The 13028-nt window shown below is 41.8% G+C and overlaps 1 protein-coding gene across 3 annotated transcripts; it reads left to right on the top strand.

Moving 5' to 3' along the window:
- The first annotated feature begins 502 nt into the window (after positions 1-502).
- Positions 503-13004, top strand: PCID2 (PCI domain containing 2). 3 transcript variants are annotated; one of them, XM_083610876.1, is made up of 15 exons: positions 503-795; positions 1249-1322; positions 1941-2030; positions 3378-3451; positions 4228-4293; positions 4993-5034; positions 5411-5465; positions 6371-6474; positions 6705-6780; positions 6862-7003; positions 8868-8968; positions 9375-9448; positions 9711-9836; positions 11215-11338; positions 11855-13004. In XM_083610876.1, the coding sequence occupies exons 2-15, from the start codon at positions 1287-1289 to the stop codon at positions 11942-11944; spliced, it is 1200 nt and encodes a 399-aa protein (XP_083467002.1). In that variant the 5' UTR covers positions 503-795; positions 1249-1286; the 3' UTR covers positions 11945-13004. The 3 variants fall into 3 exon arrangements, with proteins under 3 accessions (XP_083467002.1, XP_083467001.1, XP_083467003.1); XM_083610875.1 differs by having other exon boundaries at positions 510-685; positions 4228-4295; positions 4995-5034; XM_083610877.1 differs by lacking the exons at positions 503-795; positions 1249-1322; positions 1941-2030; ... (1 more) ...; positions 4228-4293; positions 4993-5034 and having other exon boundaries at positions 5452-5490; positions 5849-6474.
- The last annotated feature ends 24 nt before the right edge of the window (positions 13005-13028 follow it).

Here is a 13028-nt window from a genome sequence, read left to right as displayed (position 1 = left end):
TAACCCAGACAGATGGGCGGCATATAAATAAATATTATTAGATGATTACATGCGGACTGTAGTCAGGTTTGCATGAGACTCTGACAGGCTGAACACGGGTTTGGATAGTTCGCTCGAGAGTCTGGGCCACTGGTTGTTGCAAATTGCAATTCTACTGTATAAATAGGTATAGAGATGACACGTGATTTTCTACGTACATATAAAGATTATATGCAAACGCCTAGAAGGTAGGGCGGAACAGCAACAACAAAAATTGAACAACAGAACGGGATGAATTTAGCACCCCTGATCCTGTCATCTATATCGCCTTAAATCGGACAAAATCCTTCCCCGCCCCTAAGACGAACCCTGCGCCGGTTGCGATTTAAATAGGAGGCTTTGCTGAGGCCCCGCCCCCTTCAATCTAAGGTGAACGGCGAGCGGAGGCCCCGCCCACCCTCCTCTGCCGGCCTCGCGAGGAGCCGCGACGCAGGTTGTATGGCCGAACATGTCACGTGAGCAGAGGGAGTAGGTGGAGCCTTGAGGTGGCGATAGCCAATCCGCGAAGGGGTAAGATCTCGGCGGAAAGGAAGTTCTTTTTTTTTCTAAGCTAACGCATCGTTGTCGGTGCGACTCTTCACTGCTGGGCTTCCTCGCGAACCGCCGAAGCGACGCGTCTAGGAGTTGCGTGTGCTGAAACTCGGCGGTAGGTCGTCAACAAGGGGCTCGCGGGGGAGGGGTCCGATGGAGTGGTTGTTCTGCGCATGCCCGGTGTGCAGCGTGGAGGACTTCTGGGGCGCTGCACGTCGGGATCAGGCAAGAAAGCTCGTCGCTCTCCAACCCTGAAACCCGCAAGGCCTTTTCTTTACAAAGCTTCTCTCGTAATAAATGTCTGAGCCTTTCAAGTGCCCCAGACCTTCCTTCCTTTCTGAATGTACTTCTGAGCATGTGCAGAGTTCCTTTTTGGAATGTTGTGGTTCTAGCTTCCACGTCAGATAGATTATCACATCCTGGGGTGGATCATATTCTCTGCAGTTTCTTTGCTTTTTCTTTCTATCTAGAAGTCTTATGTGTATAGCAACATCTGACTTCTAATTTAGCTGGAACATAGCCTGCTGTGCAAAGGCAAGAGTCACATCCATTATCCCACCCCTTTTTACCCAAGCTTTCAAACATTTGAGGAGGGTTGACGATAGTTTCCCCAGTCTGGTCCACAGAATAACTATTTTGTCATCATGATTCATAGTGTTTTTTTTGTTTTGTTTTCAGTATAAGGTGCTTACTTGCTTTGGAGCAACACCCTTTCAATGGCACATATCAGTATAAATCAGTATCTGCAACAGGTAAGTGATACAATTTTGTGGTGAATCTTACACATCCTTATTTGGAAGCAAGTGCCATTGAACTCAGTGGTGCTTACTTCTGAGTAGACAAGTCTACCTTGGCCTTATCAGCACCACACTCTAATCAACTGAGCTAGCCATTAAAACTCTTATTAGAAAGTAACTAATTGACTGGGCACAAAGTCTCTTCAAATTTTTACCTTTCTTTGCCTCACTAAAATCACCCATTGCTCACTGGTATTCTTTTAGTTGCAGGGGATATAGAAGGCTGGTCTCTGCATTGGTGCAAGAATGAATGTCACATTGCCTTGCAGTGAAACTTGGAGCTTTCCCCACTCTTGCACCAGGAAATTGTCACTTTCCAGATGTTGAGGGAAATTGTCACTCTCCAGATGTTGTTCGACTCAAATTACCGTCAGTTGCTGGCAGCATGACTGCTGGCCAGGGATAATCTGAGCTGAAGTCCAACAACAACTTGAGAGTACCAGGTTCTCCTCCCTAGCCTTTTCACCAAAATGGCAATTGACAAAACAAGGAATGAGAATATTTCTTACTGCTTCTGTGGGTATGGTTAGGAAATTTGTTCTATAATATTTTTTGTGTGTGTTCCTATTACAGGTGTTAGAATCTATTGACAGCAGAGATGGACTGTTTTGTGCAGAGTTGGTGTCATTTAAACATCCTCATGTTGCAAATCCTAGACTTCAGGTAAGAGATTTGGGTTGCAATCCTGTATACACTTTATCTGCAAGTAAGACTAGCGGAACTGAATGGGGCTTATTAAATATGTTTACTATGGAGTAAGACTATAAAGGTAAAGGAACCCTGGACAGTTAAGCCCTGTCAAACTTGACTATGGGCTGTGGCACTCATCTTGCTTCAGGTTGAGGGAGCCGGCGTTTGTCCGCAGACAGTTTTCTGGGTCATGTGGCCAGCATGACTAAACCGCTTCTGGCAGAACAGGACACAGTGACGGAAACCAGAGCGCACAGAAATGCCGTTTACCTTCCTGCCGCAGCAGTACCTATTTATCTACTCGCATTGGCATGCTTTTGAACTGCCAGGTTGGAAGGAGCTGGGACAGAGCAATGGGAGATCAACCCGTTGCACAGATTCTAACCGGCCACCTTCTAATCGGCAAGCCCAAGAGGCTCAGTGGTTTAGACCACAGTGCCACTATGGAGTAAGCCCCACTGTTCATGGTGGGCATTTATTCTGAGTAAACATGTATAAGCATGAAAATCTTTAGCATTTACATTAAGGGAACTCAACTGCTCTGCTGTATTTGTACTGAAAAGGTAATTTCTGTTGTAACCATTTCCAGTGTAAAATAATTGCATTCTGTTACGTTATTTTGGTTAGTTAATTTATAACCGGCTTCATATTTCAACCAAATGGTTTACTTATCCCAACAAAAAGGAATTGGTATAATGCAAATTCTGCATTCAGTACCAAACAGTACCACTAATATTACTACTAATAACAATTCCACATTTTAAGCAAGATAATTAAAAACGAATCTAAGTATTGTATTTAAATAAGAACCACCAAAATAAAACCTTAATTACTAAGGCAAGCCATAGACCAAATAGTAAGATCTTCAGCAGCCCTGCCCATTATGTTCAGCTCTTGAATACATTGTCTTTTATTGTACTTTATGAACTTGATTTACATGCATATTTTTTCTTGTCACATATTATAATAAATGTGTTTGCATGGATCTGATCACTTTCCCTCATATGCACACCATTTATTGAATATGCACTGACGTTTTAAATTTTCTCACAGATAATTTTAAAAATGTTAGCTCAATAGGCCAATTTTAAAATGTTAGCGCAGTAGGCCAATTGGCCACACAGGCCACTATTGCAAGCTTTGTGAATTAAGAACTGTTGCTGTTGTTTTTTCACGCTGTTGAGTCAGTAATAGATTGCACAGTGTCCAACAAGCCCTGTTCCCCTGGTGGTTTCTTTCCCCTAAATCTAGCCCTTTTTGTTACTTTCTTTTGCATGTAACAAGGTATCACATTTCTCATTGCATTTAATTTATTATTAGCTTTCATCTCCAGAAGAAAAATGTCAGCAAGTGCTGGAACCACCCTATGATGAAATGTTTGCTGCCCACTTAAGGTAAAACTTTTTTGGGGGTTATGGCTTGAATTCTTGAAGATTCAGGCTACAAGTTCTATGCATATTTTACCTAGGAGTAAGACCCATTGAACTTTGTGCAGTGCAGAATGGAGGGACATAAGCATTGGAAGCAGTGATAGTAAAATCAGAAAAACCGTAAGAGGAGCCCCAGTGCTCTGTATAATGTTAAGTGTATGCTCACTTGAAAATCAGTCCTGCTTTATTCAGTCTGTACAAGATTGCAGTCTGTAAGCTGGAAAGTAAAAAATAACATGTGTTACCCTTTCATATTCAGCTCAAATATCTTTTTAGTGTAGACAAGTATTACCTGAGAGCCAGTGTGGTGTAGTGGTTAAGAGCGGTAGTCTCGTAATCTGGGGAACCGGGTTCGCGTCTCCGCTCCTCCACATGCAGCTGCTGGGTGATCTTGGGCCAGTCACACTTCTTTGAAGTCTCTCAGCCCCACTCACCTCACAGAGTGTTTGTTGTGGGGGAGGAAGGGAAAGGAGAATGTTAGCCGCTTTGAGACTCCTTAAAGGGAGTGAAAGGCGGGATATCAAATCCAAACTCTTCTTCTTCTTCTGTTGCCAAATACAAATTTTTCACTTCAGTGCTGAAACAAACGTACTTGCAAGTAAGCACTCTGGGTAGATATGGGGGGGGGGGTTTGCTGAGCAAATAGGCAAAGAATTGCACTTATCAATCTAGCTAAAGTAAATAGTATAAAGCTTTGCTATTGTCTCATGAATCTTAATCTTTGTCTCTCCTCTTGATAGATGTACTTACGCAGTTGCCAACCACGATTTTGTAGAAGCTTACAAGTGCCAGACAGTTATAGTACAATATCCTTTATGATTCACTCCATTAAAAGTCTGCTGTGGAATTCTGAGTTCAGAACCTTCAGCATGGCCTAAGGAATAAACAAGTCTGTGTTATGACAATATGGGCTGCTGGCTGCATTCCCAGGAGAAGATAATGTTGAACTGAAGGATATGGAGAGATGCTGGGCTTTCGTTAGATAACTGGACAAATAGGACATTTGTGTTGCTGACTGGATGAACAATATTCCCCCACCAGCCTGGTTTTCTCCAGATGTTGGTGGGCTACAACTCCCATTACTCTCATCAACTAATGGGATTTGTAGTCCAGCATCATCTGAAGAGCTTCAAGTTAGGGAAGGATGCACCTAACTTCGAGGTACCTGCATAATTGCCACCCCATTGTGGATGGAATTGCTTTTCTCCTTAAAAACCACATTTGTTGTTTAGTAGTGCTGTTATATCCATCCCTTGCTTTAGATATCTAAGTGATATCGGTGGCATGGAGTGACTTGCCAGCTTCTGGTGGTGTGGTAGCTTCAGCCTGGATACAGACAACCTGGCTACTGGCAGCTACCCTCTGGTAAACATTTGTAGTGAATTACTGAAATACATGGTCCATGAGGCTGCCCAGTCGCTGTTGCCGTTATTGTTGTCTGTGTTTGCTTTAATAACACATCATTGTATAAATCACCATGTATTAATTTTCCTTAACCCTTGCACATCTTTCCTGAGAGCCTTTCAAGCGCACAAAGAAGAAAACTGGTAAGTATCTGGTAAACGTTTAATGAGAACTATGCCGTTGCTAAATAGAATGGATTTTACACCTAGAGGCAAATGCCATTTCTTCTGTTGATGGTAAAAATGCCATTGCATTTAAAGCCATCTCTAAATGTTTCATCATTAGTTGTGCATAGGGCCAACTAAGGCTATTAGAAATCATGAAGCAAGAAGGATTGAAAGGACAAATGTGAAGAGAGAAGATGGAGCATGGTGTAGGGGAGCTGGTATCAAACAGTACCATGAAAGGGGTATCTCTGAAGGCTATATGCCCTTGCGGGCAAACTTAAAACTGCCCCGTAAGCTGTTAGACTTGGGATATGTTGTATTCATCATTATGTTGTATATTATTTTTTTCCAGGGCTTTGCCTATTATGTATGCGGTTGCCCTTGATCTTCGAATTTTTGCTAATAGTGTAAGTAGTATCTTTAGTGACTAAGGTAAAGGGTCCCCTGACCATTAGGTCCAGTCGTGGCCGACTCTGGGGTTGCGGCGCTCATCTTGCTTTACTGGCCGAGGGAGCCGGCGTACAGCTTCCGGGTCATGTGGCCAGCATGACTAAGCCACTTCTGGCGAACCAGAGCAGCGCACGGAAACGCCGTTTACCTTCCCGCCTGAGTGGTACCTATTTATCTACTTGCACTTTGATGTGCTTTCTAACTGCTAGGTTGGCAGGAGCAGGGACCGAAGAATGGGAGCTCACCCCGTCGCAGGGATTCGAACCGCCGACCTTCTGATCAGCAAGTCCTAGGCTCTGTGGTTTAACCCACAGCGCTACCCGCGTCCCTAGTGACTAAGTTACTGGGTGCCAATGAGGTTGCTGGGCGTGGTGGTGAAGGCCTAGCTGATCTGGGGAGAACCTTGGGGTTTTTCTGTGCTCATCCTGAGACTTGCCTTGCCTTGGGAGCGCTTGCTCTGCATATTGCTTTGAGGTTTTGTTACACTCAAGCAATATATAAATTTGGTTAAAGAAATTGTTCTTGGGGTCTTGTTTGCAGTGTAAGCAGGACATTTCCTACAGGGCAGTTGTTCTGACTGCAGCCAATCTAATTTTGTTGGTCGTGGGGTTGGGAGGAGAGAACTGGCTTACGGTGTGTTTAATGACATGTTGAAGATGTCTGCTGCTCAGAGCAAAATGGTTAGACCCTTGATTGTGCAGCCGTGTGTTTGCAACAGGCAGGAAGGCGGGGGGAGGTTTTGATTCATTCTTTTCGAATGCATGTTTGAGTTCTACACTTTGTGTTGGTTACTGTTAGGAAAAGACAAAAGCCTGCCAGTAGGAGTATGACTGTGATTCTCGGTTGCTTTGTGTCACGATAGGCTGACCAGCAGCTGGCGAAGAAAGGCAAAGGCAAAGTTGGCGACATGTTGGAAAAAGCAGCAGAACTCCTTATGAGCTGTTTTCGAGTATGTGCCAGTGACACGTAAGTGAATACGCTGTTTAAATTGGACCAGGAATAGCCTGTGTGTGTCTGTATATATGTGTATATGTATATAGGTGGCAGCTTGGTTAGGTTCTGTTGTTTTTGTTGGGTTGCAGAAAAGTGCATCAGAGGCTTAGAGGATTTTCTTTGTATTTTAAAAAAGGTTTAAAACAATATCCTGCCTTTTAAAATACAATCTGATCCTGATGCATTTTAAACTTTTTTTATAGTCGAGCTGGCATTGAGGATTCCAAGAAGTGGGGCATGTTGTTTCTGGTGAATCAGCTGTTCAAGATTTATTTTAAGGTACGGCCTTGAACCAAACTCCTAAAGCAATCCTGCCGTTTTGTGTTGATTTCCCTCTGCTAACGTCAGGCTCGTTTCCAGATCAACAAGCTTCATCTGTGCAAACCGCTGATAAGAGCAATTGATAGCTCAAATCTTAAAGATGAATACAGTATGGCACAGAGGGTTACATACAGATACTATGTTGGACGGAAAGCCATGTTTGACAGTGACTTTAAACAAGGTACTATATTGGTTTATTTGTTTTTTGCCAAAAGTGTTCTGCGCATTGATGTGGTTTTGTGCAGTTTTAAGCAGTTTGTGTTGGTGCATTTATCTGTAATGCCATTGTGATGTGATGTGTTGCACTGGTGACATAGCGCTTAAGGTGAAGGTACAAACTATCTTCAAGCCACAAGTTCTAGGAGTAGGTTAGTTAGCCTTGTTAGCTAAATCTCTCTGCAGATGCACTGCTGCCCATTTAAGAGTGTTGTGGGGGCGCACGACTCTTTCCTATCTATAATCTGTCATTTGAATTCTACTCAGTATTGATCCAGAGTAGATTCCAATGTATAGTTAGCAGAGTAATAACTTAAACACATTGCAGGATCCCCCCCCCAAAAGACCACAGAGGCATTTCATCCAGCAGAGCTTTACTGCTACTGAAGGCAAATGAGCATAATGGTCACAAATCCAGTACATTCAGGGTTGGCACTGTCCATAAGAAATCCAGTTGCAGCAGACTTAAACTTGCAGTAACTTATAATTTGACTAAATCTTAACACTACATATAGAACACCACACCAGAAGGAAAAGAGATAGAAAGAGAGAGAATGAAACCCAGGCTCCATCTGGCCTATTATTATAGTCAGCATGACCTTGACAGAAAGAGATAACACAACCAGTTTAAACCAGCTGTACTCAGCTTTTCTGAAGGAATAACCCAAACAACATGAACCTTCTGCTTGTTTATTTCACACAGAGAAGCTTCCAGAACCCTCTTGAATTAAGTAGAATAGGAAAGATCTCTACACATCATATTAAGACTTTCTGTACTAAGAAATGCAAACTGACATAATCTCCCCCCCCCCCAACCTTTCAGTTTCAGATGAAACTATGGCTAGTATTACATCTGGTGGTTACAGCGTGGTTTCATTAACCATAGTTAATGGCAGCCATGGTTAGAAATGGGTACTGTGGTTTGTGTTGATGTAACACTGCCCATAGTTAGCCCTGAAGCTGAAAGAAGAAAAGGGGATTGTCCAGGAGAGAGCCAAGGAAGGGAGAATGCACAAGCCCCAAAGCACTGCTGATGTCCTAAATCTAGTTCTGTGGTAATGTCTACCTGAAACTAAAGTGGGTGGAGTTGCATTAATATTGTAGGTATTTTAAATATATATTTTTCTTTCTCTAGTTTTATTGATATACTACTTTCAGTGTTCAAAGTAGGAGGGGAAAAAAGAGATAGTTTGGCTTCACATTAAGCCAGCCTCAGTTATATCTGTTGGGGCGGGGGAATGAAATGACCTGAAAATAAGTGAAATGGCTCTCAGTCAACTTAGGTCGCATACTTAAAAAAACCAAAACAGTGTATCAGAGTCTTTTGCTTTCCCAAATACTTGGGTTTCTGGCAAACATTGGAAGGCAAAAGCTTATTTTAGAAGACATCTGAAGGCAGCCCTGTTTAGGGAAGCTTTTAATGTTTAATAGCTTATTGTATTTTAGTGTTCCTTTGGAAGCCACCCAGAGTGGCTGGGGAAACCCAGCCAGATGGGCGGGGTATATATAATAAATTATTATTATTACACTTCAGGAAAGCTGATACCACAGAGCTCACAGTGAGTGTGGAAATAAATGCTATTAAGCTTGACTATATACAAGCTGCACTCAAATATGATGATAAATACTTGGTTTGGGTGGGGGAAGGAGTGGCGGGGGCTGGTTTTATTTCAGTGTGAATACTTGCAAAACTGTAAAATAAAGGACAAAAAGCCGTGAACCTTTTCCAGGTAGCTTTGACGCCATTATTCTAAAAAGTGTTTCCTTACCATTGGTAAATATGGGTATCTGTTTCAGCCATGGCATTAACCTTCTTTCTGTGTTTTCAGCGGAAGAGTATCTGTCTTTTGCCTTTGAGCACTGCCACCGCTCCAGCCAGAAAAACAAAAGGATGATTTTAATTTATTTGCTGCCTGTGAAAATGTTACTGGTGAGTGGCATCTGAACATATCAGAATCCTTTTGGCATACGCCAGCGCTTTGTAACTACGATCTGTGTTTACCAGGCTGTTCAGACAAGTATAGGCTAGGGTGAACCTGCACAACATGTAACCTCTCAAGCTGAACGTGTGCCGCCACCACCCATGGAGAAATCCAGCCACATGCTTGATAACTAATCAGCATTTAAAGTTCCTAGTTCGCAGCAAAACCAAGAGGTGTATTCAGTGCCTGGTAGTTTATGCTTGGCTTGGTGAATCACCAAGTCAATGGCGAAAATTGCAGAATGGCTCAGTTGGAACTCTGCTGAGAACCATTCCAGAACAGAGGGCTAGACTTCTTCAAGAGCAGGGTGTCCTAAAGCTGTCAAATCAACTTCTGACTGTGCTTTGATTTCAGGGCCACATGCCAATGATCCAGCTTTTAAAAAAATATGACCTCATGCAGTTTGCTGAAGTTACAAAGGCTGTGAGGTAAGTTTCATTTCTTTGATAGAATCTGACCTTTTATGAGCTGATTTCCACATTCACAACAGGGCTTCAGCTTCCTTCCGTCTCCCCATAAACCTTCCCTACTGCATAGAAAACTACTGTGTCCAGAAGAAACAGTTCTCCTTTTCCCTGCCCATCCACCTCCTTCCCTATGTCTATGTACCATATGTAGGAAGGACATGCTGTATGTGTCTGCCTTAAAACAAGCCTTTTCAAAACGCTTCTTAATCTTAAATTCCTCTAGTGAAGGGAACCTTCTTTTATTGAACGAGGCTCTGGCGAAACATGAGACATTCTTCATCCGCTGTGGTATCTTCCTTATTCTCGAGAAGCTGAAAATCATCACCTACAGGAATCTCTTCAAGAAAGTGTAAGAAGAGTATCACTCGTGTTGTCTGAAAAGGCAGTCTGTGATGAATATGTACTTAGAGTTATTATAATAATTTCTGGTGTTAAATATAGGGAAAAGCCTTCTTGGCTTAAATCATGTTACCTCTTTTGTTCTTGCCATTTTCGTTAACAAAAAGAGTCCTGTGACATTTTGAATGGCAAAAATAAACAAGCTGAAGTTTTTCCTTCACAGCAATTGGTTCCTCTTACACCTAGGGCCTAATAATAGAGAGCCAGTGTGGTGTAGTGGTTAAGAGCGGTAAACTTGTAATCTGGTGAACCAAGTTTGCGTCTCTGCTCCTCCACATGCAACTGCTGGGTGACCTTGGGCTAGTCACGCTTCTCTGAAGTCTCTCAGCCTCACTCACCTCACAGAGTGTTTGTTGTGGGGGAGGAAGGGAAAGGAGAATGTTAGCCTCTTTGAGACTCCTTCAGGTAGTGATAAAGCGGGATATCAAATCCAAACTTCTCTTCTTCCTAACTGTAAGAGTGCTGATTAAAAATGTATTTTCCTGTTTGTAGGCCTAGATTTACACCTTTGCCAGATATTCCTGGAAGCAGTTGTTAATGTAATAGCCATTATTGCTTTTCAAATCCATTTCTTGGTTTGAGATTTACCTGTTAAGATTTGGTTTGAAGACCTGGGAAGTTTTACCTGAAAAGGGAAGACCGTCCAGGATGGGGGAAAGACTGACTCTGACCCCTTTCTCTTGACTCTGCTTCTGGTTCTGCTGGCATACGAAGATTCAGCCGGCTGCCATGTTTGTTTGTTCGTTTTGTTAGGCGACTCTCCCTTTTGGTAGCCATGATGCTAGTTACCTTGGAAAAATTTCTAGGAACATTTCACTGAATATGAACAAAACTTGTAGAAATCAAGTTAGGGGCAAGAAGTAAAAGTGAATTACATTGTGTTAACTTTGTTTTCTTTCCTTTTTTAAAAGGTAAAGAAGTTGACAGATTCAGGAACAACTGGCATAACTAGATTATTTTGGCCCCTAACCCTGTGCTTGCAGTACAGCCTTAGGTTTCTGTCCCACCTCAAAAATAAAGGAGGATGCAATGGATGCAGCTAAGCTTGAGATTTTAGTGACTAAGTGAGGTTTATTTCCCCCTTAAATCTTTGTCCATGTATTATAACAGGTCGCACCCAGCTTTGACTCTCTGCTGAGGAAAAAAAAATTGGTTGGATTAGCATGGCCTGGCCTTTAGGTGGGGCTCAAATATGGTTTCCCCAGATAGAGAAAGTATTTTGTACTCCCCCATTTACAGAAATATGAATTGGTACTTACAGGATAGAGATGGTGGGACTCCCATCTAGGTTTGCTACAGTAACTGAGGTGTACTTGTTCTTCTTTCAGGTATTTGTTACTCAAAACTCACCAACTGTCTTTAGATGCCTTTCTGGTTGCCCTGAAATTCATGAAAGTTAATGATGTGGATACAGATGAAGTCCAGTGCATTCTAGCTAACCTCATATATATGGTGAGCATCGTGGTTTTTCATTCATCATGAACAAATGAAACCATTCTGCAGAAACATGTTGTTGTCGTACCAGGCCTATATAAAACCAACTCTCAATTCATTAATGAACACTGGCAAGTTATTTGCATATATGGTGGCATGCATAGACTTGTGCATATTCAGTGCAAATAGTTTATAAATCTAATATTAAAGTATTAAGCAAGGGGCATTTTCTTAGCAGTGGTTTTACATACTACCACGATACGTGTACAAAAGGATGTCTATTATCCTGTGCATGCCTCTCACATTGCCCAATTTCTTTTCTGTAAAAAATGAAAAAGGTTTGCCATTTTTCTGGCTTTTCATCCACTGTTAACTACACAGCATCCCATTTAAGTAGCAAATGAAAAACCATTGCTTTTATAACGTGATATTATTTGGAAGCCCTGTGCACTTTACTGAATACATATCTCATTCCAGCAAAAGTCTATAAAGGGTTTCACCTTTGCAATGCTAATATTCGTTTTCCTGTTCCAGGGTCACATCAAAGGCTATATATCGCACCAGCACCAAAAGCTTGTTGTCAGCAAGCAAAACCCGTTTCCTCCATTGTCTACCGTCTGTTGAATCTGCTGTGACCTAAATGGAGATGTGCTGTCCATCGACGCTGGTTGCTGTTGGAGCACGATGGAACTGGCCGTAAATTTAGACCAAATCTGTTGGGAGTACTCATGACTATTTAAGAGACTACTATAATGAAATGGGGCTTTCCTACTTATTCCTCCAACCCAAACCCACTCTGCACTGTCATAGGAACTTTTCAAACAGCAGGCAGGCAGAGGCTAGGGAAAACGGGAGAATCTGGCAAGGCTGCCTTGTGGAACTGTGCTGGATCCAAGCCTTGTAGAAAACTTTTTTTAAAAATTGTTTTTGTAAAGTTGTGTCTTCTTTTGACACCCTTTGGTTAAATGTTACTGTAGCTGGAACAGTTGAAAATGTGTTTTGCAACCATTTGTATCTGGTTGACTAAATACTGAATAACAGTAAACATTTATCTTGTGGTATTTGTGTGTTCAAACGACAGAGAAGGGCTAGAAAATCCTCATTTTTTTCTGAGAGGATTGAAACTTTATTTAATTGGACGTTTTTAAAATGCTTTGGTGTGGCTTGTTTGCTTTCTTCATGCACTGTGTGCGACTTCCGTTTAGCATCTTTTGAAATAGTTGACTGCAAAAAAAAAAAAAAAGACATTGAATTTACAAAGAATAATAGTTGGTCTGGTTTTGTAAAATAGTTGCATAGCTCCATTTTGTTAAGCATTCCGATTCCTTTCTGCAGTGTGTATCCCAGGAGTCACAGAAATAAATGCGATAATTCCCACTGAAGAGACTACAGTGGTGAATAAGAAGAATGTCTTTCACATAAATTTATAGTCAGATTTTACACCATGGTTTTATCAATCTATGCAGGTGACATTTATACGCAGATGAGCTTTCATTGCCCCTGCAAGATTGCATGTAGGACAATGTCTTGAAGTGTTGTCTGAAATCCTGTCATACAGGCACACCCCTGCTTGCTAAAACTCATGCAAATGTAGCTATGAAAATCAAAAGGCACCAACCAGTTGCAATATCTCAGGACCAGCTAGTACTGTGTAAATAAAGCTACATTATTATTATTTTTTAAATGATGTTAGTAATGTGTTCTGTTA

This window comes from Podarcis filfolensis (genome assembly GCF_964270895.1).
Source record: "Podarcis filfolensis genome assembly, chromosome: 4".
Lineage (NCBI taxonomy): Eukaryota > Metazoa > Chordata > Lepidosauria > Squamata > Lacertidae > Podarcis > Podarcis filfolensis.
Note: the sequence above shows the minus strand (reverse complement) of the source record. Positions and strands in the feature narration are given on the sequence as shown.

What these genes read in the sequence shown, in the direction of transcription:
- PCID2 (XM_083610876.1), top strand. Translation starts at nt 1,287, where the DNA reads ATGGCACATATCAGTATAAATCAGTATCTGCAACAG. An exon ending in TAAATCAGTATCTGCAACAG is followed by an intron (nt 1,323 to 1,940) that starts GTAAGTGATACA and finishes TTCCTATTACAG; the next exon opens with GTGTTAGAATCTATTGACAG. An exon ending in TGACAGTGACTTTAAACAAG is followed by an intron (nt 7,004 to 8,867) that starts GTACTATATTGG and finishes CTGTGTTTTCAG; the next exon opens with CGGAAGAGTATCTGTCTTTT.